Here is a 25207-nt window from a genome sequence, read left to right as displayed (position 1 = left end):
GGCTTTCATTTTTAATTGCTATGTACATTATATCTTTATAATTGCCTGCCATGATGTAGTGGGAACTCTGTTGAAGAACGCAATTTTTTCTCTGTTGGGTAAACTTACTTAAACATATTCATCCTGCATTTAATCTATACGTTTTTTTAAAGTTAATAAATGCCTATTTAAATTAGAAGTGGTAAATGCTTCTGCAATAATTGTGGATGTTCAGTAATTTGTGACAGAATTTTATCTCTGAGATTTCTGAAGAGGATCTTTCATTATAGGCAAGAAGTACAAAGACTAATAAAGCATCTTTAAACCAATAAGTTAGATCATTACTCACGATCATACTGTGTTTCCTTTGATTAATTAGTTTGAGATGCAGGATATGGAAAAGATGTTGCTGCAGAAGAAAGTAGAAAGCTGAAGTAAACTGTTAAGAAAATTTACATAGTGTTTTTTTTGGGGGGGGGGTGTCTTATGTTGTTTTCTGTTCCAACAAGACAACCATTGTTCTATGGAATACTGTTTTCCTCTTGTCCTTCTTGCAGACTGTGATGTCTACATGGGTTACAAACCTGAGTTCTTAGACAAGTCATATGGAAAGCATAATTGATGTAGCTGGTAATTGTCTGAATAGTTCTTTAAAGTAAATAGGAACTGCATGGTCCAAGATCAAGATTTGGGTCCATGGGATGGACAATTTTTGACCTGTTGCTTATGCTACAGTCTTTGTTTAGAGCAAGAGAAATGGACAAAAGGACTTGGCCACAATTTCTTTTGAGAAAGGTTTCCCTCTTGGTATAAGTAGCAGCTGTAGGTTCCTGGTTGAGTTAAAAGCAGAAACAAATGATTAAAGGCAAATTTCCTCTTTGCCCCTGATATGAGTTCCTCTGCCTTTCCCTATTTCTGATTATTATCTATGCTAGAAACTTTGAATTTTAGCATTAAGTTGTGGCACCTTCCAATAAGATGTTAGTATAAAATAAGACTTTCAGTTGCAATCTTTCTCTTTATTTTCTAGTTATTATGTTCTATTGACATAATATTTGTATACCACCATAGGTCCCCCCCCCCAGTTGTCAATCTGAGTCTTATGGATGTCCTGTTCTTAGGAGCAAGACATTGAAAATGACATTAGCATTGGTATTATTGTTCACCAGAAGGAAGGCATGAGGACTAAATAATTTGAATTATTAAATTATATTTGGGGATATAATTTACATAGCAAGAGCTTGCATAGTTAAGAAAGCTCATCAATTCTGTCTGGCCATGAAATATTGTTTTGTGGGTTTTTTACAGCTTTTTTCAGTTTTTTTGTGCATTTTATTCTGTTTATACAATATATTCTATAGTGTATGGAATAAATGTACCATTTCCAAAGACCTTTAGAAATTGATTTAAACCAGTTAAATAGAACATTATTCCATTTAAATACAGTAGCCTTTGTGATTTTTTTGTGGAAGCTGAAAAGAGATCAAAATTTCACATTCAAGGTTAACCACAAAAACGCAAAAGATAAAAGCCTATGAAATTTTATTAATATTTCACTTGAGAAGGGGACATCATATACAACCATTTCCTCAAATTTATTTATTTAACAAATACATATAGCTGTGTCAGAAAACATGACTGGGTGGCATATAGTATATAAAAACAATATATAGTACATTGTAAAATATTAACTAAAAACAAAAAAAGATTAAAGATAAAGGTATATTTATTTAAAATATGTATATAGTTGGAGAACATTTCCTGGTGCACTAGAAAAAAAAAACTTCAAAGTAGCATCCTAATTCTGATCAGTTTGCTTATTAAACCACAATTTTTCATCTCCTAGTTTTATAAAAAATCCAGTTTAAGCATGGAAAGGATGTCTCTTCTTTTCTCAGATTATTTTTTGATGGAGATTATGTTTCTGTACACACGCACACACACACACACACACTATTAACCCCCACACATATGCATATTATTAAACCCAATCTTTTTGAATTTTGTTACAATTTCTGTATGCTATCTGGCCCAAATTTTTTCCTTATTACAAAAAGTGACGGATTGTAAGGAAAAGTTTTATTTAGGGATATATAACAAATAAATCATATTCTGTACTTCTGTTATGTCATATGAGCATAAGGCAAGGGAAAGACATAAATGAAGAGCAGTAAAGCAAACATTTAACTATACTAATGAAGGCTAGTTTTCTCACTTCTTCCTTTATTCAGTCAATCTGAAAAAATCTTGGTAGAGGTTTCTTCAGAAATGTAATATATCTGGATTTCTCCATTAATTCAATATAAGTTCTGCAAGATTCATGTTATCTTCCTTTTATTCTGCCCCATGGCTCCCATATGTTATTGTTCTTCCTACTATTTCATGTGTTATTTATTGGTTCGTCTGTAAAGATAGTATTATTTGCACCTGCTGAGTGTTCCCAGTTACATCATACATTTGTTCAGAGGATTTCTAAGGACCAATGTAATAAAATGTACAGTAGTAATTAAAAAGTGTTGAATCCTTTTGCATTTTTATATATTCCTCATATTTCAATATTTCTGATCCTCTATAGTGAGGGATCCCTTCTCTACAGTGCGGGATCTACTAAAGCAGTGATAAAAAACGTTTTTCTGCTCAGGTGCCAAAAGAGCATAGCATGTGCATGCGTGCCCACACCCATAATGCAATGCCCTCCCATCCGGCGCATAGGTGCACAACCCCCCGTGTCCTCCTGCACATGTGTGCAGGCCTCACTGAAGCCTCCAGACTTCCAGTAGGCTTGTTGGGGCATTTTTCACCCTCCCTAGACTTCAAGAAAGCCTCCAGAGCCTGTGGATGGCGAAAAACAGCCCAACAGGCCGATTGGAAGTTCGTTTCTGGCCCATTTTTCACCATCCATAGGCTCAGGAGGCTTTCCTGAAGCCTGGGGAGGGTCAAGATGGCCTCCCCCTCGCTCCGGAAGGTCGAAAATCAGCTGGCCACTACCATAGGGCAATGCCTGACATGCCCTCAGATATGGCTCCGCATGCCACCTGCATGCCATAGCTTCGCCATCACAGTGCTAAAGCATTTTGCCCATTTAGCCTCTCAAACTAATGATCTCCAGTGAAAGAGAGGCTCCACAGCTCTTGCTGTCACCAAATCTGTCTCTATTAAATCTAAACCTACTTTTGTCCACATTTATGCTTTGTTGATAGAGTTTCATCAATTATGAAAAGTCAATGGGGAAACAAGATTCACTTTAAAACCATGTTAGTAACTTAACAGTTGCAGTGGCAAAATGGGGCAAAATTCACAACTTACTTGTCTTGCCTAGTAATGGAAATTTGGGGCTCAATTGTCATAAGTCAACGATTACCGTACTTTTCAGAGTATAAGACACACCTTTTTCCCTCAAAAAAGAGGGTGAAAATCTGGATGCATCTTATATATTGAATACAGCATTTTTTGTCTCCCAAAACCCTGCCCCTTTCACCAAAATGGCCATGCATAGCCTTTAGAAGGCTTCCAGAATGCTCCTGGGGGCGGGGGAGGGCAGAAATAAGTGAAAAACAGGCTGTTTTTCGTTTTTGCCCCCCAGCCCCCAGTAGCACACTATAAGCCTCCTAAAGGCTATGCATGCCCTTTTTTTTTGACAAAAATGGGCCGTTTTTGGGGTGTCTGCAGAGTGCAAAATCTTTTTTAATAATTTGCCTCTTCAAAATCTGGGTGCGTCTTATACTCTGAAAAATACGGTACCTATATTTCATTAAAAGGTATATGGCAGTGAAGTGTTTTATGGGCATGTTTAATGTTACTGTGGATTTAAATCTCTCTCAAGGAATTCAAGGAATTCATTCAATTTTAGCAAATGCACCAGGCACTTGACTATGTTCACAATATATATTACTATGCCAGGAATTACATGTCATATATTATATTGTACTATGCCATGTTTCATATGAACATTTTGTTCATTTTCAAGGCCACTGATTAAAATGCTATGGCACGAAATTCTTTGCAGCTGTGGTAAAAATTCCATTTTTGCAGCAATCCCAGTGGAAAGGCCTTTTGCATATCCACATGAATGCACTGCCACGTTTAGGAAGTTCTTCACACAAGACCTAGCTTCTAAGTCAGAAATGCAGTATTTTTTTTTACTCTGGAATTTCACATTTCCTATATTAATTGGCCACGAGAACAACAACCTGCCACATTCACATGTTTTTTCTCAGCAATTATAGGTATTAATAATTCCCACAAAACACTAAATTTATTTGGTTTGGGTTTGGAATTTTATGGTTTATGAACTATAATTTATGGCCTAGACATTTTAGGTAAAAGCTACAAATTGCTTTATTCAATGTGTATATTTTAACCTGTAACACACACTCTATAACTATAGTGAAATACACACTTTTTCTTGTTTTTTGAATCCCATGCTACCCATCAGGAAATGGCAACAGAATGTTGTTCTCCTTTGCCAGAAATCTCAGTCAGATTTTGTGATTGATTGCTCAAAATATTTGTAATTCACTTGTGATCTATTTTTTTTAATTTGCTCTCATATGTTCTACACTCTACATCTCATAATTTCAATCAGTTGGTGTTTGGTTTTTATATATAGTTGATACATTATAATCATATTATTGAAAATCCAAATTGAATACCTTTACTATTTACTTCTGAATGTAATGAAATTTATTTAATATGCCAATGAAAGATAATCTGGAGCAATCAAGTTACTTATCAGGTGCAGATTTGTTTTGAGCAACATAACTTGATGCTAAATATGAGAACCCAACTGTTTTTGTGAGATGTCATCAAAATTGTTTTGTGCTAATCCGAAATGTAGCAAGGAAGAGATTATTATGCTTCCTGTTTTATGTTTTTAATATAGTAATCTATGTTCTCTTCCCGACCAGAGTTTGTGTTTTTTCCTCAGGTAAGCGCAGAGCACTGAAGCTGAATTTTGCAAACCCACCTTTCAAATCCACTGCACGATTTACTTTGAACCCTGGAGTTCCTTTTCAGAATCCACACATGTGAGTATAAAGCCAGAAGTATTGTCTAGAACTATTGTCTCACATATATTTAATTCAAATCACAAAAACATTTATTTGGATTGAGATTTTAAATCTTCTGTCTACCTACCATGTATTTTAAGAAATTAAGAATATACCGTATTTTCACCCATATAACCCGCCCACGCAAATAACCCGCCCACGCGAATAACCCGCAGGTTTCCAAGACCGTGTAAAATATTTTCCGTATACCCCGCCCTCTTATATAACCTGCGACCAGGAAGAAGCAGGAGGCGAGCTCTCCCTTTAGCTAATCTGTGTAAAATATTTTCCGTATACCCCGCCCACTTTTATACCCCGCGGGGGTGTTTTGTGTATGTGAAAAACGCATATAACCCGCGGGTTATATGGGTGAAAATACGGTACTGCTTTTTAAGATTCAAACTATTGAAACTAGGAATGTACTTAAAAACCCATATTTCATTGAAATATTCTCTTATGATTAATTTCATTAACTGAGTAAATTGATTCATGCTTCTATTTTTCAAGTTCATTATATCCTTACTTTCTACATATATTTATGAAAGATACAACTGAGGCATTTCATTTCCCCCCAAAAAATTCTTTAAAAAATAAACCTTGATAAAATACAAATTTCCAGGAATTACTAGATTTATTAAGTTTTTAAGAAAGAGGTACCAAAATAGCCTTATGTTCATAAGTAAAATTGACACATGTATAAAACAGTTGGACATTTAATATAGTAGGACATATATTTAAATCTGATCTGTTTCCTCAGGCTGCAGGTGTAGTAAAATCTGGAATTCTTTACATTTTATTTTAAGAATTCAGAAGTTTATTGAGGAAGTGTGTATGAGTCTTTATATATTTAAATTCCTCAAGTGTTTTTACTGTGCAATATGAAATGCTTCTGTTTTACTGAATGGATTGGTGCTTATAGTTCAGAGTTTTTCATTTTCCACAAACCGCAATTTTATTGTTCTACCTTGTTTCAGTTCCATATCTAGAACTGAATAGATATCTATAGATCTATATCTAGTCACATAGTAACATTACTATTACTGCTAAAATAACAAGAGGTGAGGAAAAGATGTATTCCTCATAATGAAGTCAACATAAGAATATATTTAAATGATGAGATCCAAAAGTTAGAAAACATTATTCTAAAAAAAATATTTAAAAGAATTTCAAATTTCTCTTTTAGATTTGTCTGTCAATTTTTTTTAGGATTTACTTCCTATAATAAGATATATGAAATCTCCAGGCTTCAGTCTTTTGACACTGGCCTCATATTTTCCAATTTTCTGTGCCTTTTTCGCAGTGTGCTTCTTTTTTCTTTACAAGAATTTATTTATTTATTTATTCGTCAGTTCTAGAGATTTTCTTTACCAATGATGTTTTCATCCAGTGACTTCCAAATTGAATTTCTCTTTGTGATAGTGGCTTTTTGTCATAACAGCTTCTAGGTTCAAATCCCGGCATCCTCAATTTCACTTATGCTGCTGGAGATAACTGCTATGTTCTTAATGCTAAATGGCATTATCAAAATAGAAAATAGAAAAAAGCTTTTTCTGTAGTATTTAACATTCGAAGACTATAGTGAATTTCAGATGGTTCCAATCTAATTCCTGTATAACTGGTGCTTGACATAAATACAGTATTGTTATTCCTTTTCAGTGAACAAATCTATTCCATAATCTGTGACAGTTTGTATGATATAAATTGTGCTGGGTAATAATCAGACCCATTGTATCATTTTTCTTGCCTTATAGATTTCTCCTACTTTGAGAAATTTAGGTTACAAATTACAATTATCTGAGTACAAGTTCCACTGAATTCAGTGGGCCTGCTTCTGTGTATATATTTGTATAATTGCACTGAAGTCTTCAATGTTAAATACTTTTGTCATATGTCCATAATTTACCTTTATTTTTAGGAATAAAGTTAACAAATAAGGCCTTTTCATCTAGACAATTTTCACATACCTTTTGAAAACTTTTATGGTTAGTATTTTTGAACTGTTTTAAGTTGATTATTCAGATTAGTATATAAAAGACTATGGACAGAGAGACCAAGACTGTAACTAGTTTAAATTTACTTTCCGGTCTTCTAGCTTTTCTTTAAACAGTTAATTGCTTCTATTTATTCTAAATTGAACTTCAGTTCCACACAACTATATTGATAACTCTTGTGAAATAATGTGTCACTCCATTTATAGGAAAGCTCAGATAGAATGGTTCCTTCTATGAGGTAGGGATTTGTTTCTAGCTGCACCATACTGGAGGTTTGAATTGTTAATCTTTGTTTCTTTCAGGATAATGGAGAAGTATTAAGTGATGTGTATATTCTTTAAAAATATTATAGATATATTTTCTTAGCTGCAAAATTTAGATCTGCTTAGGAGGCATGGATACTTTCTATTAAAAATTCATTTCTTTTTATATATAGAAATATATCTACTTTAAAAGTCATTATTTAAAAATACACTTATTAAATTTGGCTGTGTCAGTAAATATGGTTAGTATGTTATTTTTTGTTTCATCTTGAGAAGTTATATTTTGTTTTGCATTGCAAATATTACTTTATTTGTTGTCTTGGTAATTATAATGCTATATATATATCTGTATTGATTCAGAATCTGAATTTGACAGAAAGGTATTTTATTATTATTGTTTATTATATTTTAATATTTTTAGATGTGATTATTAGCATGTGCTCAGAATCGTTCTGAGTTAGATTTTCTGAATTACTTTACATAGTATCTAGAGTAGATTTCTCTCTCCCCCCCCCTCATTTCTGGGCTTTATGGTTTGACAGTTCATGTTCTTTAAACATAATTTACTTTTCCATTGCTAGTTTCACTATCCACTCTTAATATAGGCAATCCTCCACTATGTGAGGATTCATATAAGGTCTGTATTACTTTAGTATCATTTCTCATATTTATATATATTTTGCATCTGTTGCTTGACTGCAATACTTTAGATACAGATAGATTTGTAATCACTCTTTAATAAAATATACTAATAAATTATTTTGATGGCTGGACAGATAGTAGATCAATATAGAATATTATATATAGAAAACATAATGTTTAGAATATATATACAGAAAAAAGGAAACTACACTAACACATACTGCTGTAATAGTGATATGAGTTTGTGACAGAAAATGCATTTATATCTTTACTATTGGTAATTTAAGAAGCTACGATGAATTAGATTGAAAACAGAATATGGAAATACTAATAATGCTTCTTGCTTTCTATTTCATTGCTATCAAATTTTAAAGCATAGGGCATAAAGCCCTTAATTTCAGCATAAATTCAGAGGTGGGATCTAGAAACATACTATGTAGCTATTTGCAGAATCATGCTGGAAATCCATGGAAATACTTATGCACCTTTCTTCCAAGGTGGCTTCATCTTATGTATTGTGGTCTAGCTGCAGTATCTAAATTGAATCTCTGGTCTTTAGAATTCATTAGATTTTTGGTTTGGCTGCATTACTTCAAAATTTATTTTCAATCATCATTTCATAATTGCTATTAAGTCATTTATGTTTTCTATTTTTGCTTAACACTATTGAACTAATCATAATAAAAGGGCAAGAGATAATGTAGTAATTTAAACTTTGGTTTGTAAGTGCCAACTTTTGAGCTTTTTTCTAAAAGCTGTTAGTTTCTCTTCAGATACAGAGTTGGTCAGATTACCCAAGGGCAATAATTTTGTACAAAGAAATGTTACCCCTAATTAATGTTGGCTTGCTAAAATAAAATTAATTTGGTCAGGCTAATATATCAAAACAATAAATAATTATAATGAAAAAGTATAAAGGTTTTGATTATTGGCAGCAAGATGGTATAGGAATTCTCAGATGTTAATAATCCCTTTAGATCCTCTTGTTGCAGTTCAAATTAAAAGTGACTCTGCTTTCATTAAGCTATAACAGGTGAGATGTGGCATTAATCTGGGCCATATCTAATATTTTTATATATAAAATAAAAATAGGTTACTGATATATTTTAACCTTGTAATTTTTCAGTATTCCTTTTGAATGCCACATGTTGGCTCAGAATCTGTTGAGCTGTGCTGTAGAATTATGACAAAATATTCTGGAACTCTAACTAGATAACTGGCATTATTTTTCTCATGAAAGGAGAAAAAATTAATTTAACAACTTATGCACATTTCAAGGATTAAAGCAATTGTATTCCCACTTTTTAAAAGTGATGATAATAAGGAATAAAGTGAAATCTTCTATTGTGTCTGAAAAATATATTTGCAGTAAATTCCTTTTAAGAATTATATGCAATTATCAAATTAACAATGATTACTGCTGAAACAATTAAAGTTGATTACTTTGTCTTAAACAGTTGAGAATGCAGGGTTAGATAGCTTAATTACTATATTTCATGAATTTCAGTATTTGAAAGGACAGATTCAAATGTATCATTTTAGGAATTGTGATGACTCTCTCTAAATGATATATCAATCTTGCGTTGCAACTTTGCAACTTTAATAAGACTTGTATGCCGCCCACTTCCTAGGGACTCTGGGCGGCTCACAACAATTGCTGTAGTAATCTTTAGCTTATCTTTGGACAAGTTGCTTCAAAATTGAGTTTTTCATATACATATTAAACATTTTCCAGAAAGGATCATTGGATTCTCCCACACACTCTCCTCCTGTTAAAATTCCCAATATGATTAATATAACATAAGTGCTTATTCTCTCTCTTTTTAAGCCTCTAGTTGGATTTTATTTAAAAACAATTCTCAAGAAACATAAAAAGAAGCATTAACTATTTTTTTATACTTACTAAGCAGAAGGTTCAGGAGATTTTTATATAGTCATTTCTATGTGCATTACCTCCTCTCTATTTTTATGGAAGGATTCTTAATATCCCCCCCCCCTCCAAAAGTTTATTCCAGCCCCTTCATTAGAGAATATTAGAGTTATAGTATATTTCTTATCTGGAAATGTCAATGAAAGAATAGAATCTGGAAATACTTATTTGTTCCTCAAGAAACCATTGAATAAGCAGACAAATGAAGATATCTCCAGCTTCTTCAGTGTTTCAAACTGAATTAAATCCATTCCACCCTAAAAATCAAATTATAGTTACTATTCATTAGTTGATCCAAGACATAAGCAGTGAGATCAAAATATGATGAAACAATGTGAAAAAATACAATACGTCATTGAGATAGTTTATCAGTTCACAAACAATTCAATTGTAGTTCATTCATATGATAACTAAAGATACTTCACTGGAAATTAAAATGTAATGAATTTGCTTAGTTCAGTAGATTTCCATATGACTTACTTTCGAGTAAGCCTCACATTTTGCTTTTATTTAACGCACTGCAGTTTAATGTACATTGATTTTAACAAGGCTTTCAAATTAATTTATATACTATAGTGTCTTTTTTATTTTTCAAGTGGAAGGATAAAGGAGATAATGTGTATATTTTGTCTGAAGCAGGCTTTCTTCTCAGTGACTATCTATGCATGTTCTTGCATTATATGGTAACAGCACTGTGTTTTCCTGTCATTTTTATAATCCTTTTCCTGGCTGAAGTGATACTCAAGCAACAATGGGTAGTAATCACATTGCCCCCTTCACCTTCAAAAGGAGAGAGGCGGAGATGATCGTGAAACTTTCCAGCAGGCTACAGTAAGCATAACTGTGTGTTAGCCCATAATATGTTAATAATAGCCAAAAAGAGATCATCAGCAAGATTATAGTACCTTGCAGGAATTTTTCATATCATGAATGAATTAATACAGCTGTAAAATTATGCAAATAGCTCAATTTATATACTCATTTTTATCTGCATATGAATGAACTTATTGTTATGTTCATATCTATAGTACTGTCTCTGTCCCTTTTAACTCTCACTGGCATTAAAATGATTATTATTGTAAAAATAATAGTATTTTTCAAAATTACTTTGTATTGAATTACAACAGCCTTCTTTTAAAATTAAACATAATTAAAGGCACGGTATTTAAAGAACAAAAAACAGTATATGAAGCAGTGCAGAGATGTGATAAAAGGAAGGATGATTTGCAAAAATAAAAAGATTGAGAGGTACAGTGAATGATGTTGGTAAACTAGACTTAATTACATTTTCTTTTCATCACATTCCTTTAATTTATTTGCCATAGTATTCCTCTTCTGTACTCTACATAATATTGGTTACTTAAAATCAGTTGTGTGAGAGTTAGATATATAACTCGGTAATTCATTTTATTTATAAGATTAAATTTTGATGGAATTCAGTTCATTTTTTCTTTAATGCCAACAGGTGGTGCTAAAAAAACGTTTTCTTTGACGGCAGAGCCTAACATGAATGTAAACACGTTGCAGATTGTAAATCTAAACTTCAGATCTTCAGATCTTGCCTGCCTTTTTCAAAATCGTATATTTCATAATAATGCATCCTTAAGAGATCATGCTCATTATTAAAAGTGGATTGTTGCAAAGGAGAAAAATATGTGATTGTTTTAAAATTACCAAATATGACAAGAGAATAAAAGGAGTTTTGGAGTTTTCAATTCATGCTTAGTTCATTTAAAAGGATACATACAGAGGTCTGGATGTGCATGTAATTTCATAAATAAATATACAGAAATATTGAATAAATTTTGTATTTATCAGATAAAATTTTGCATTCTATAAATGGTAATGAGTGAGTTCAATGTACTTCAAACAAACATATTTCATTCTCCTGGAATACACTAACTATTTAAAATGTTTTTCAAATAGCAATAGCACTTAGCAATAGCACTTAGACATATATACTGCTTTAACAGTGCTTTACAGCACTCTCTAAGCAGTTTTACAGAATCAGCATATTGCCCCCAACAATTTGGGTCCTCATTTTACCAACTCAGAAAGATGGAAGGGTGAGGCAACCTTGAGCCTGGTGAGATTTGAACTGCCAAATTGCAGGCAGCTGGCAGTCATTAGAAGTAGCCTGCAGTATTGCACCCTAACTACTGTGCCACCATGGCTCAAAATCTCTAAAATAGATATTTTAACTTTATTTAAATTTCTAAGATTCAGATTATCAGAGGAAACCAAAATAAAGTGTTTAAATATTAACACTAATGTTAATCATAATACCAAATCAAATCTATAAATAATACTATGCATTCAAAAAGTTTCTTCTAAAACTTATACAAATATCTGTCTTACAATAGGAGCTACAGATAATTACCCCAAATTATCAAGTTTAGAAAATGATGGATAAGTGAACATGCAAAATGTACAGCAATGTATCTGCTAGATACATTTATAGATTATGAAAAAAAGGACTGCATTGTATGAAATTTCCCCTGAATCTGTTTTCCAATAATACATATGATTCTCAAGCAATACAATAAGTAAGTATGTGAGCCTTCTACACACACACACAGATACACACACAGACACACAGACACAGACACAGACACAGACACACACACACACACACACACACACACCTGGAAAACCTCTCAAAATATATTTCCTAAGACCAACAGTAATAACATTTTGAGAAGTTTTTCAGACATATTCAGAAGTGTCCTTAGGAAACCATGTTTCTGAGTCAGTTATATTATACAACTGAGGTGAAGTACCTGTGGCCCTACAGATATTGCTAATCTATCTTCCAATGTACTTCACAATTACAACACTCATTGAGGCTGCTAAGACTTGAGCATTACCAGGAAAAACTACAGTTTCCTAATTCTACATATCTTGGATAATATGGAACTAAAGAATGGATATAATTGTGTTAGTTCTTTATACAGGAAGAAAAATAAAAATGTCTAGTGCCCCATTCTAGCAACAAAGCAGTTGATTCTATGCATTAAATAAATAAAATCATTTCCTATTTCAGAGTTGACTTGAAGTTCCATAAAATATTCCAATTATAAACACTCTACTCTTATAGTAGTTGTCAAAGGATAATTAATCTTAGTACATAAATAAGCCTAATATTTCAATTTATGAATCATTTCCCAAAATCCAGAAGATAGATGAAGCTCTCTCTTTGTGCCTAGATCAGTTCATTATTATTATGACGATGTGTTATAGTTTTGGTATACATTTAACAAACTTGAACATTGGGCACTTTCTAATAAAATGAAATTCAGTGGTGAAAAGAGTAAGGTTCTACATTTAGGCAAGAAAAATGAAATGCACAGGTACAGTATAGGTGGTACCTTGCTCAATAGTAGTAACTGAGAGAGGGATCTTGGAGTCCTAGTGGACAACCATTGAAATATGAGCCAGCAGTGACCAGCTGCCAAAAAAGCCAACACAGTTCTAGGCTACATAAATAGAGGGATAGAATCAAGATCACATGAAGTGTTAATACCACTTTATAATGCCTTGGTAAGGCCACACTTGGAATACTGCATTCAGTTTTGATCGCCACAATATAGAAAAGATGTTGATATTATAGAAAGAATGCAGAGAAGAGCAACAAAGATGATTAGGGTACTGGAGATTCAAACATGAAGAACGGTTGCAGGAACTGGGTATGTCTAATATAATAGAAAGAAGGACTAGCGGGAGACATGATAGCAGTATTCCAATATCTCAGGGGTTGCCACAAAGAAGAGGGAGTCAAACTATTCTCCAAGGCACCTGAGGGTAGAACAAGAAGTAATGGGTGGAAACCAATCAAGGAGAAAAGCAACTTAGAACTGAGGAGAAATTTCCTGACAGAACAATTAATCAGTGGAACAGCTTGCCTCCAGAAGTTGTGAATGCCCCAATACTGGAAGTCTTTAAGACCTTCCATTTGTCTGGAACAGTATAGGGTTTCCTGCCTAGGCAGGGGGTTGGACTAGAAGATCTTCAAGGTCCCTTCCAACTCTGCTATTGTATTTACTTTATGCATAAATCAGATGTAATGGAACTCCATACAATAAACAGGCAGCAGTTTCATAGACCTGAATCCATAATCATCTCTGGCCTACCATGCTTTGGTGGATTCTACAGAAGATAAACTGCTCATGTGTAAACCTTTGCAGATATTCATGCCTAGGAACCGAGAAGTGGTAGAGGTGTCTAAATCATATGCCAAGATAGTGAAATGGCCTTATTATTGCTTAGGGATTTTTTTGGCTTTTTCAAATTAATATTAATATGCTATGTGTATTCATATATTCAGTATATCATATGATCTATTGTTATACTAGAATGAGAAAGAATGGGAGGCAATTCTCTGTTTTCCTCTTTCCTCAATTTCTACAAGCCTATAGCTATCTTTTGCCAGTCTTTTATATCTTTTTGACATTATAGAAAGGAGGAATTTAAAATAGGTAGGCCTAGAAAAAAGAAGAAGCAGAATTCAAGAGTGCAGGAGCCTCTCCTGTTTAAGCAAAAAAAAACACCCTTATTTTGTCTCTGAGAAAGATTGTCTTTGACTATTAAATGTTTACTATGATGTGATTTCTGTTACTTTTACTGGAACTCTGACATTTCCTGTAAAATCTAAATTATGACTAATGTTTTAGTAAGTGCATTACTAAATATTACATTTTAAGAATAAGTTTTGAAGTCTACAACAGTCTGTCTTTTGATCGAAATTGGATTCTTAGATATGAAGATCGTTAATGAGTTGTTGCTGTTATTCTTATGGATTTAATGATGCATATGGTCCTCAGGTTATAATCAGTCATTCAGCAGCCATTCAAACTTGTGATGGCAATGAACAAGGGAGACTTATGAAGGATCCTTAGAGTTCCAGCTGTTGTGTTCCTGCATTTATGTGATCACAATTGCCAATGTTTCCTGCTGATTTCCCCAAAACAAAGTCGAAGTGTGATCACATGTGTAATAACCCACACTATCCTTGTTTAACGATAGGAAGCAGGACTTCCAGAATTGTTGTTAGTAAGTGATGTCATATGTGTTTTATGACTGCGGTGTTTAGGAGTAGCAATTGTGGTTCAAACTGCTGTTGCAAACCAGAGACTACCTGTATTGTCTATTCTAGATTGTGTGTGTGTGTGTGTGTGTGTGTGTGTGTGTAGCTTTTCTAGCAATTGGGGAAATATTTGAATATTTTTATTTTTCCATGTAAAAGGTTAAGGTATATACTTAAGTAATAACCTATGTCCTGAATGTGTCATTGCATAGCCCAGTGATGGTGAACCTATGGCACATGTACCACAGGTGGCACATGGAGCCATTTGTCAGGACACGCAAGGCGCTGCCCCGTCAGCTGGCCAGCGCGCATGCGCACGCTAGCCAGCTGAGTTCACCCTTTTTTAAAGCCATTTTTTGCCCTCCCCAGGCTCCAGAGGCTTAATAGGAGCCGGGGGGGGGGCGAAAAGAGCCCCCCCTGGAGGCCCTCCGGAGGCTTCATGCGCTTCCGAGAAGCCTCCGGAGCGCAAAAAAAAAAATGGCCCTATGGGCAAACTGGAAGTTCGGAAACTGACTTCTGGTTTGCTCGGAGGGTCATTTTGACTGCTCCGGAGGCTTTAGGGAAGCTTCCTGAAAGTCCCTGAAGCCTTCGGAGCACTCAAAACGACCCTCCGAGCAAACCGGAAGTGACTTGCGGTTTGCTCGGAGGGTTGTTTTGAGCGCTCCAAAGGCTTTAGGGAAGCCTCCTGAAGGTCCCGGAGGGCGTCTGGGGGGGTGGGGGAGGCTGTTTTTGCCCTCCCCAGGCTCCTATAAAGCCTCTGGAGCCTGGGGAGGGTGAAAAAAGCATGCAAAAAATGAGGGGAACACCTATAGTGTGCGCATGCCACTGGGGGGGTGTCGCACATTGCATTATGGGTGCAGCACGCCTGCACATGACCCCCCCTGAGCTCCCCCCACTTATGGCACGCAAGCCAAAAAGGTTTGCCATCGCTGACATAGCCTATAGCTGCAGGCATAGGCAGCAGAACCTTGACTTGACTAAAATAGCACTAGCATACCTGAGATAAAAGTAAACTTCAGTTGCATTTCTGGCATTCAATTGGGATAAAACTGGCCAGTACCATTGTTTTTAGGAGAAAATGCTACTTGTAGTACAGGTATGACTAAAGCTGATTACCTACTAGTGTTCGTTTATTAAAAAACTGTACAAAATCCTTGATTAGCCAAAGCCCTGATCAGAGATAAATATCTCTGGGCTCAATGGGTGACCACTTCGACACATATAATAGAAGAAGAGTTAATGTTAAGGAAATGAATTAATGAGAAAAATAGATATGCAGTTTGTTTCGGAAATTAAGAGAAAGAAATGAAAGAGATGTAATAGACTTAAATAAAGGTAATTTGATCCCGAAGTGAAATGATGAGTACATTTAGTATGTTGGAAAGTATGGGTTAGGATCATATTTGTTGTACTTTTAAATGAAAGTAAGACTACATCAATTAGAGATGTCCCATGTTATACGTCAGTAATGTAAGAATCAAGGATGAGTACTGAGAAATTGTACAAGAATCCACATTTATTTATTTATAAAATTTATATAGCCGCTTACAGTGATTCAAATGAATGTGATATGGAAAAAGACTATTCTCTTAAGTAACATGAGTGGATGGATTGAAATGAGAGAGTACAGAAAAAGTGATTGGGCTACTTGGTTATCCAAAAATAAATGATTGACGAATATCTGCTTTTTAAAAAGTTTTGCTTCAAATGCATAGTTTAAGCATTAGTGTATTCCAGCATACCTTTGGGAAAGGAATCATTATGAATCTATAAGCTGAATTTATTTGATTGAGTAAAAGTAGAAATACTGCAGGAAGAGAAGTTGTGAATGTAGTAAGATTGATCCTGTTTATAAATTGGTGAGAGAAGATGGTGAAGTGAAAAATCTTCAGACCCAGTAATGATTTGGTTGAAGAGGCAAAGCTTAATTGGGCATAGTGTTTGCTCTAGCGTATGGTATGATTAAAGATTTCCATTCCAAAAGCTTATTTCTTGAAAACTTTTAATTTAAAGCAATAACACCTGCAGGCAATAATTCTATGTGGTGAGTAGCCTTTGAAAATTGTCTGTATATGTAAATTGGTAAGAATGAGACAGAGAAAATGTGATAACTATATGGCATCAACTTCATTATTATTGGTGGGTATTTGTAAACTATTTCAACTATATTGGTTCCAATATTTAAAGCACAGAAGCAATTTGGGAATCTCTTTAACCCATGTCAACCTGTTTGTGATTTAAGAATTCTGTCTGTATTTAACCAAATTAAAATCTTTGAAAGTGATTATTTTGGTCAATCATCATCTACCTAGGATTTATTGAAGTCTCATCACTGCCATTTTTAAAGAAAGCCCTAAAGATTCATTTATTTACTTTCCATGAATAGGTTTTCCCCTCTATTCTAGTGCCAGAGCTTGCATTAGCAGATACTAGTAACTAATTGCTGCTGCTGTTATTATTAATAGTATTTATTGATTGATTAAACTTGTACACTGCCTGATTCCCTGTAACTGTTGAAGGTTTACAGGTTAAAACAAAAACAAAAATCCACAATAAAACAATATAAGTAAAAAAAATGGGACAAAAGATGACAAAAACCAGGCAGCACCAGAAGTAGATCTACTACTCTTGCTAGATCTTTAAGGCCTTCTGAAAGACCAGGATAAGAAATATCTGGATCACAGAGCGGTGGGAGAACCTTATTTCACACTAGAGCACTTGGCAGTATTTTGCAAACAGGAGTAGTAATAGTGGTAAGAGTAACAGTATGATTTCCTGTTTATCAATTGCTTTCAATGGGTTTTGTCTTTAAAGGCAACCAAGAAATATAAGGGTAGACCTTGATTAGTGACTGCCTTGGAAAGTGATCATTTGAAATTACATTGGTGATGAAAAGGAAATTTTGCCACTAATGTCTACATTTATGACCTTTGCAGCATTTCTGTCAGTCATGTTTGCCATTACAATCAGTTATATGTTGTGCTGTCACTGAGCTCTCTCCCCCCACTCCCCCCCCAACAACACTTCAGAGAGATTAACTAAACAAGCTATTTCTCTGTATAATGAAATTCATAGATAACTTTGAGCAAAGGGAAGAGCAGATGCTGCCTAGAAAACCATCAGACAAGAAAAGCAAGAACCTGCAATTCAAACCTGCAGTCAAAGAAACATAGGAAGGACCTATCCTAAATGTCTAGAAGTTAAAAGGGACGGGCAGGAATTGTAAGACTTGTAAGATTCTGTTAAAGTAGCCGTACAGTAAAATAGTTTTAGCTTATCTAGTAGTGTTTCTTGTCTGGTTATCCAGGAGGGCCGAAATCAATCTTGCCAGTCTGAAAGTACAAACTTCCTTTGGATATTCAAGGTTGCTTGCCAAGTCCATGAATTCTCACATGCAGCATCTGCAAGGTAAACTGAATCCCTAATCATTAGTAAAACTTCTATCTTGTAGAAGAAATGTATATAATCTCTACCCCAACTTGTTCACCAATTCTGATTAAAACAAACTATTGCTCTAAAACACATGTCTGATATTATAAGGCTGCATTCAGCCCTGGACAGTTATAAATGTGGCCTCACAAAAACATAAATTTTTAATCTATGCTCATCTGGGTGCTCATTTCTGGTGGAGAAATGCTTAGGTCTTTTTGACCTCAGCACATCTCCATCAGTAATCATCAGCCAGATTAGCATAGATTTACTCCAAGATTAACATCACACTAACAAGCAAGAAGTAAGCAATATCCAATCAAGAAACTGTCAAACGAGCCAACAGTAAACAGCCCAGCCAAAGAAACCTCTAAGACCATCCCTATCAACACTAGAATATAAACAGAACAAACCCCATTCCTTACTAGCACTGATGATTTCACTTAGTTTGGGTAATGAAAAGTGCAAAAAAAACCCAACCAAACTCCGAGTGTTACCAAACATATACATGCTAAATGATGCAATACATGAAATATTAATGCAGAATTCCAGTTACTCATCCAATTGTGGATGTTGTCTTGTAGACAGTGAGGTTGCAGGGAAATACTAACAAGAGTTACTATGGATATAAAACAGTTTTGGTGAAAACGCATTTTCCATAGTTAAACATTTCTACTTAGATACACAAAACTGTTTATCCATCAAATGGAAAAAAGACTGGAACAATAACTAACAGTCATGAAATAACTGAAAATATGTCAGTTATACAGGAAGAACATTTATTTCCATTGCTGCAAAATAGTTTTTTACATAGGTGTTAGTTTATCCTCAATCATAAGTAGATAAAGACAAAATGTGTTTAATGGTTCCACCACAAAACCGCGATAGACTAAAGCCCGTGTGACTAAAGCGCGGTGACAAAACCGCACCGTCAAAACCGCGCGACAACAGCGCGCCGACAGAAGCGCGCTGTAACATAACCCTAAAAATAACCCTAAACCTAACGCTAAACCTAACGCTAAATCTACCCTAAACCTACCCTAAACCTAACCCTAAACCTAACCCTAAACCTAACCCTAAACCTTACCTTAAGTTAAATCGCACTTCTGTCGGCGCGCTGTTGTCGGCGCGCTGTTGTCGGCGCGCTTTTGACATCGCGGTTTTAGCGCCGCGGTGTTGTCGGCGCGCTTTTGACATTCGCGGTTATGTCGTGCCACGGTGTTTAATTTCACATGGTCCAACTCCTGAGATTTATTCTCAAGTGTCCTTAGTTTTGGATACATTGGTGAAGATGAGGATTAGAATTGCCCCTTATGTTTGTCTTTTGTTCTCTTGGACTGATAAAATGTAGTTTTGTAAATAATAATTTTTTTCTAAGTGCTTATCAAAAAATTAACATATATTGGTATTAACAGTTTAATACAGTTTCAAAAATCTATATTGAAAATTTAAAATATACTGGATTATATACTTTGAATTCTGCTTTAACCTAAATCTTTCATTTGTTCTTAATGATCATGCCTTTGAGCTTGTAATATGGATTTTTTATTTTTAATAAGAAATTGTTATGAACTACAATCTGAATAGATTATGATGATGTTAATGTTAGGTTGGATAGAAAGGAAGTAAATTTGTTATGTTGAACAGAGCCAAATTATTTATTTGAACAACAAAGATAATGAGTATTTGATTTTAAGTTAAAAATTTAAGTTCCACTAACATTTTTTATCCTGTTTATTCATTGCAAGTATGTATTAAACTAAGAAGGAACTAGTTAAGTAGCTAGAGCAGTGAGTATTTGCAAGGTGAAGGTAGGAAAACTATAACTTTGAGCCTAGAAAAATTGTGACACCTCAGGTGCTATATTATGAGCTATATTCTTATTATCTGCCTAAGATGTACAAAACATTATATAAAGGACCAATAGACTATGGGGGGAGGGAAGTATGGGTGTGATTCTATGTCTGTCTGTCTGTCTGTCTGTCTGTCTGTCTGTCTGTCTGTCTGTCTGTCTATCTATCTATCTATCTATCTATCTATCTATCTATCTATCTATCTATCTATCTATCTATCTATCTATCTATCTATCTATCTTGTTAATTAAATTCTTTATCTGAATTATCAGTGCCCTGGAACAGACAGCTGTATGTTCTAAACCAGGGATAGGGAACTAAGGCCCTTTTATGATCTGTGAACTTCAACTCCCAGAATTCCTGAGCCAGCCAGTTCACAGATTGTAAAAGAGCTATAGTTCACCTTCCTTGTTCTACAAGTTCAGCAATATGGGCTGCAGAGGGCAATTACTATGGAATCCAGGTGTTTTCCTCTAGGAGTTGAGATATCTAGTTCTGTTTTCTTCAGTAGTGTCTTGACTCTTTCCCCCATCTCAAGTTTCTCCTGAAAGGCAAGCACTTTCATTTTACTGATAATCTGCAGTATGCCAGCATCAGTATGATGGTCTTTTAATTGGGCTGATTATTTTTAGGAGTGTCATGGCAAAGCTTGAAATTTGTGTTCCTTATACTTCAATTCCACTCAACTTTTTATTTCAGTTTTTTTTAATTTATTTATTTGGTTATGTTAGAAAGCCTAGCAGTTTTGAACAACTAGGTACATATTAATGATAGAGAATTGTATGTTTTCTGTGATCCACAGGTCAGTAATCTCTTTTACTCCTTGTTTTTTTTTTTCTGTACCATTTTAAACTTTTTGGGATGATTTTTGAAGACGAGCCATACAGTTTCCTGTCATTTTGTGTTGGAAACATGAAAAATATAATTAACCCTAAAATATTGTATTGCAATTACAGCAAAAAACAAACAAACCAAAAACAACTTTCTAAAAAAAATTCCAACCACATATGGCCTTCCTCATTCTGTGCCTCTCAGTCCTCCATTAGTCCTACATTCTGTGTAGTTTGTGTCCCCTAAAATATTAAAATGTGTGGGAAGGATCAGAAGCCTCAGGAAATTGTTATTCATATGATGTTATTATATAATGTTTGTTTTTCCCTTCTATCTCACTGGACATCTCTCAGTCAATTTATAGTTGGAAACCTCAATAAAATTATATATCAGTGATGGCAAACCTTTTCGGCACCAAGTGCCCAAACCAGAACGTGCATGCATGCGCCGGAATGCCAGAAATCCAAGGACCATCTGGCCAGCCAGCTGATCTTCAGATTTTCAGCATGCGCATGGCTGTTTTGGGGGCGTTTTTAGGCCATTTAGGCCCAGAAAATGGCCAGAAAATGGCCTGTTTTATGGCCATTTGGGGGGCTGTTTTCAGGCCATTTTCGCCCACAAAGACCAGCTGGTTGGCACATATGTGCATTCCAGAAACCAGAAGAGCAGCTGGCGATGGTGCATGTGCCCACAGAGAGGGCTCTGCGTGCCATCATGGATGGATATATACATCAAGATATATATCTTTTCCCATGTAAGATTGAGATTGTCTTGGCAACGTTTTGGCGAGGTCTCACTCGCCATCTTCAGGCTGCATTTTGGGCTTAAAGCGTGGTCGGAGCTGCTGTCTTTCTATAAATCTTGGTGTGTGTGTGTAGAGTGCTGGCTTTGTTTCAGTAAGTGGAATGATTGTTTGTGTGGTTGTATCATGATTGGTAGATTGGTGCTGATTGGTGCTGGCTGTGTGTCCGTTGTTTTGTGTTGTGTTCCATCTGGGTGGTGGGTGGGGCTCGTTTATTGACTAGGGCTGGTTTCCAGATGTCTGGTAGGTGGGAGGTATCATCAAGGTTATTCATGTTGTGGGGGTGTTTCTCTATTTCATGATACAACCACATGACCAATCATTTCACTTACTGAAACAAAGCCAGCATTCCACACCCACCCACCAAGATTTATAGAAAGACGGCAGCTCCGACCACACTTTAAGCCCAAAACGCAGCCTGAAGATGGTGAATGAGACCTCGCCAAAACATTGCCAAGACAATCTCAATCTTACATGGGAAAAGACCCGAACAGGGACATATCTAAGAACTAAAAAGTAAAGTTTCTTTGCCAAGACAATCATATTTAACTGTGTTGGGAGAGCTTTGAAATGTAACTCTGAAATATTTCCACAGTGGGAGCTAAAGAGGTTAGTGTTAGCAGTTCTCTTTTATATTGATCAGATATAAAAAAAAATTTTTTTTACTTGGCACTTTGCCACAAAAATATTTTATACACTTCCTTCCTTTAGGGATAAAAATGAGCAGCAATAATTTTGTGGCTTTTAATTGACTTCACAAATATAATTAAAATAGCTGCTTTATAATGAATTTTGGAAGTTTAATGAACAGATAAAGCCCTTCTAATTTGGGGTTTTGTGTTAAGATCAACCAATTCTAATAAAATGCAATGACTACAGATGTAAATTTTTAATGATATTATTAATAGAGATAATAAAAATATCATTATTGCCATATAATTATTCTAAATGGACAAATTATAAAACATTTCCAAGCATAGCTAGTAACATGTTTTAGCCAGGAATTTATAAATATCCTCAAAGAAAATTGACACAACATAAGAAAATAACATTTTTGTTTTCTTTGTAGTAGTTACAATTAAGTTAGTATCTTGCACTTTGCCTCCATCTAACTCCTTCTTGGAGATTACCCTCTTGCATTAGTTATGCGTACATTCCTCTATATAAATGCTTTTGATTGGTGCTGGTGAAAAAGGTTTTAAACTATTTAAAATGTGGAAAAATTCCTTCCCAAATTTTTTAACAGAGAGAGACTGAGAACACACAGCATTGAATCATCAGGAAAATTGAAGATTTCCCCTGAACAGCATTGGGATTTTACTGCAGAGGACTTGAAAGACCTTGGAGAAATTGGACGAGGCGCTTATGGTTCTGTCAACAAAATGGTCCACAAACCAAGTGGGCAAATTATGGCTGTTAAAGTAGGTGATGCCCATAATTATTTGTACTTCCAACTGTAGGATGGAACATGATGGAGAATTTAACGTTCATCCATCTAGCACTCTACAAATGTCTGTTGTTTATATAGCACTTTATAAGTGCTGTATTAGCAGAGAGAACTGTATTTTTACTGTTTAATCTGATGTGATTTATAAAATTTAAAGAAAATTAGGCCATTATTTCTTTTAAAAATACGTTTGCATATTCATAACATGGGATTAAAAAATGCTGAAAAGTTGTACCCTGTTTCACCTAAAATAAGACCTCACTGGATAATAAGCCCAATCGGGCTTTTTAGCGCATGAACTAAAATAAGCTCTCTCCCAAAAATAAGCCCTCCCAGAAAATATTGCAACACAATAGCAGCCATGAGGTGACCATGCTCTCCGCCTCCTGCACCTCAAAAATAACAAGACCTCCCCGAAAATAAGACCAAGCACTTATTTTGGGGGTCAAAAGAAAATAAGACCCTGACTTATTTTCGGGGAAACACGGTAGTGATACAAGTACAATATTTTTTCATGGACAGATGAAAAATATTTTTTCATGGACAGCTTAAACCAGTGGTTCTCAACCTTTTCTTAACCATAGATCCCCTTTAAATACCTTTTGTGGCCATAGACCATGGCTACAGACCACCAAGACTTAACACAAGATTTAAATCATAACATTTTTTCAAGCCTTCATGGACCCCCTGTGAAGACATCATGTGCACACACCCCGGGGTCTGTGAACCCCGGGTTGGGAACCACTGATTAAAACCAGTTTATGGAATTTTACATGTTCTCCACTTTTCTCCAACAGCACTGTAGATGTCTTTTAAGTTACATCAATAAATATAATCAGCTCTCCTCATTCCTATTCCACTCTCTCAGGAGTTGGATGAAATCAAAATATTTTGATCTGAACTCTGAACATAATATGGTTAGTACATTTTAAGTGGATCATTATCCAAAAGAACTTCATATGGTTTGAGGGATTGTTGAGAATTTTTTTCTCCCTAATTTTTCATTCTGTGGCAATAAAGGACTGGGTGTGAACTAGAAAATGTACAGGAAACTTAATAAAAAATGATTTAAAATTCCAATAGCTAACTGTAGAAGCAGCAATTAAACAGCATTTTGCAGCTTGTTTGCACAACGAAGGCACTGAGATTAGCAAAAATTAGTAGAAGCATATTTGTTATATTGTCCCTACAAATATAATAGCAGCAAAAATAAATTAGTTTGATTATTAATTTGAGACTTCTTCCTAATGCATGCACAATGCATGTTTTACATTTCATCTGCTGAAAAGCTGAACAAACTAGTAATGTTTTTACATTTGATCATTTGAAGATTTAATTACATAGATACATCATTTATATAACTATCTGTATATTATACATTTTCACAGTGCTAACTATACTTTTACATTGAGAAAGTACAATATAAACACAGAGGCAATAGCTCTATTAGTCATAACCCCTTAGATTTTTCCATAGAAGAGAATGTAAAAACTGCAATATACTTTACTGATCAGTAGGCAATCAGTAGCCAGTCATTTTGTTATGCCCCATTGATCAGACTTCAAGAGATTGAAAGAGCATGGAATGACATTATCCTCTTTTGCCCTAAATTTGTGTAATTTATTCTTAGTAGGGGAATGCAGTTTTATAAAATCATGTTTTATGCAAGAAAAAAAATTAGAAGAATCTTGGCTGAGGCTTATTCACTTTTGAAAATAAGAGCTTGAATTGCTGAAGAATAGTCTCAAAGTGTTACAGCCATTTTTACTGTTACTCTTTGGTTCAGTGTAAAGACTTTGATAGTCCACCACTCACATAATACAGGTAGTCCTCAACTTACAACAGTTCATTTAGCGAACATTCAAAGTTACAACGGCATTGAAAAAAGTAATTTATGGCCATTTTTACA

General features: G+C 34.8%; 1 protein-coding gene across 7 annotated transcripts in view; it reads left to right on the top strand.

The window, feature by feature from the left end:
* The window catches only part of MAP2K4 (mitogen-activated protein kinase kinase 4), a 58313-nt gene that overhangs the window by 9607 nt on the left and 23499 nt on the right, over positions 1 to 25207 (top strand). For 4 of the 7 annotated variants that reach the window (XM_087709830.1, XM_087709831.1, XM_087709825.1 and 1 more), the window contains 3 exons: positions 4907 to 5006; positions 10589 to 10684; positions 23098 to 23272. In XM_087709830.1, the coding sequence (XP_087565956.1) occupies positions 10605 to 10684; positions 23098 to 23272 (255 nt within the window). In that variant the 5' untranslated portion in view covers positions 4907 to 5006; positions 10589 to 10604. Of the gene's footprint in view, positions 1 to 4906; positions 5007 to 6961; positions 7010 to 10588; positions 10685 to 23097; positions 23273 to 25207 lie in introns of those variants that run through there. The other 3 variants (XM_087709827.1, XM_087709828.1, XM_087709829.1) reach the window with 2 other exon arrangements.

The sequence above is a fragment of the Thamnophis sirtalis genome, unplaced genomic scaffold, assembly GCF_051295495.1.
Source record: "Thamnophis sirtalis isolate CommonGarterSnake01/CBP01778 unplaced genomic scaffold, rThaSir2_p1.2 scaffold_3, whole genome shotgun sequence".
Classification (NCBI taxonomy): Eukaryota; Metazoa; Chordata; class Lepidosauria; order Squamata; family Natricidae; genus Thamnophis; species Thamnophis sirtalis.
This window is presented reverse-complemented; position numbering and strand designations above follow the sequence as displayed.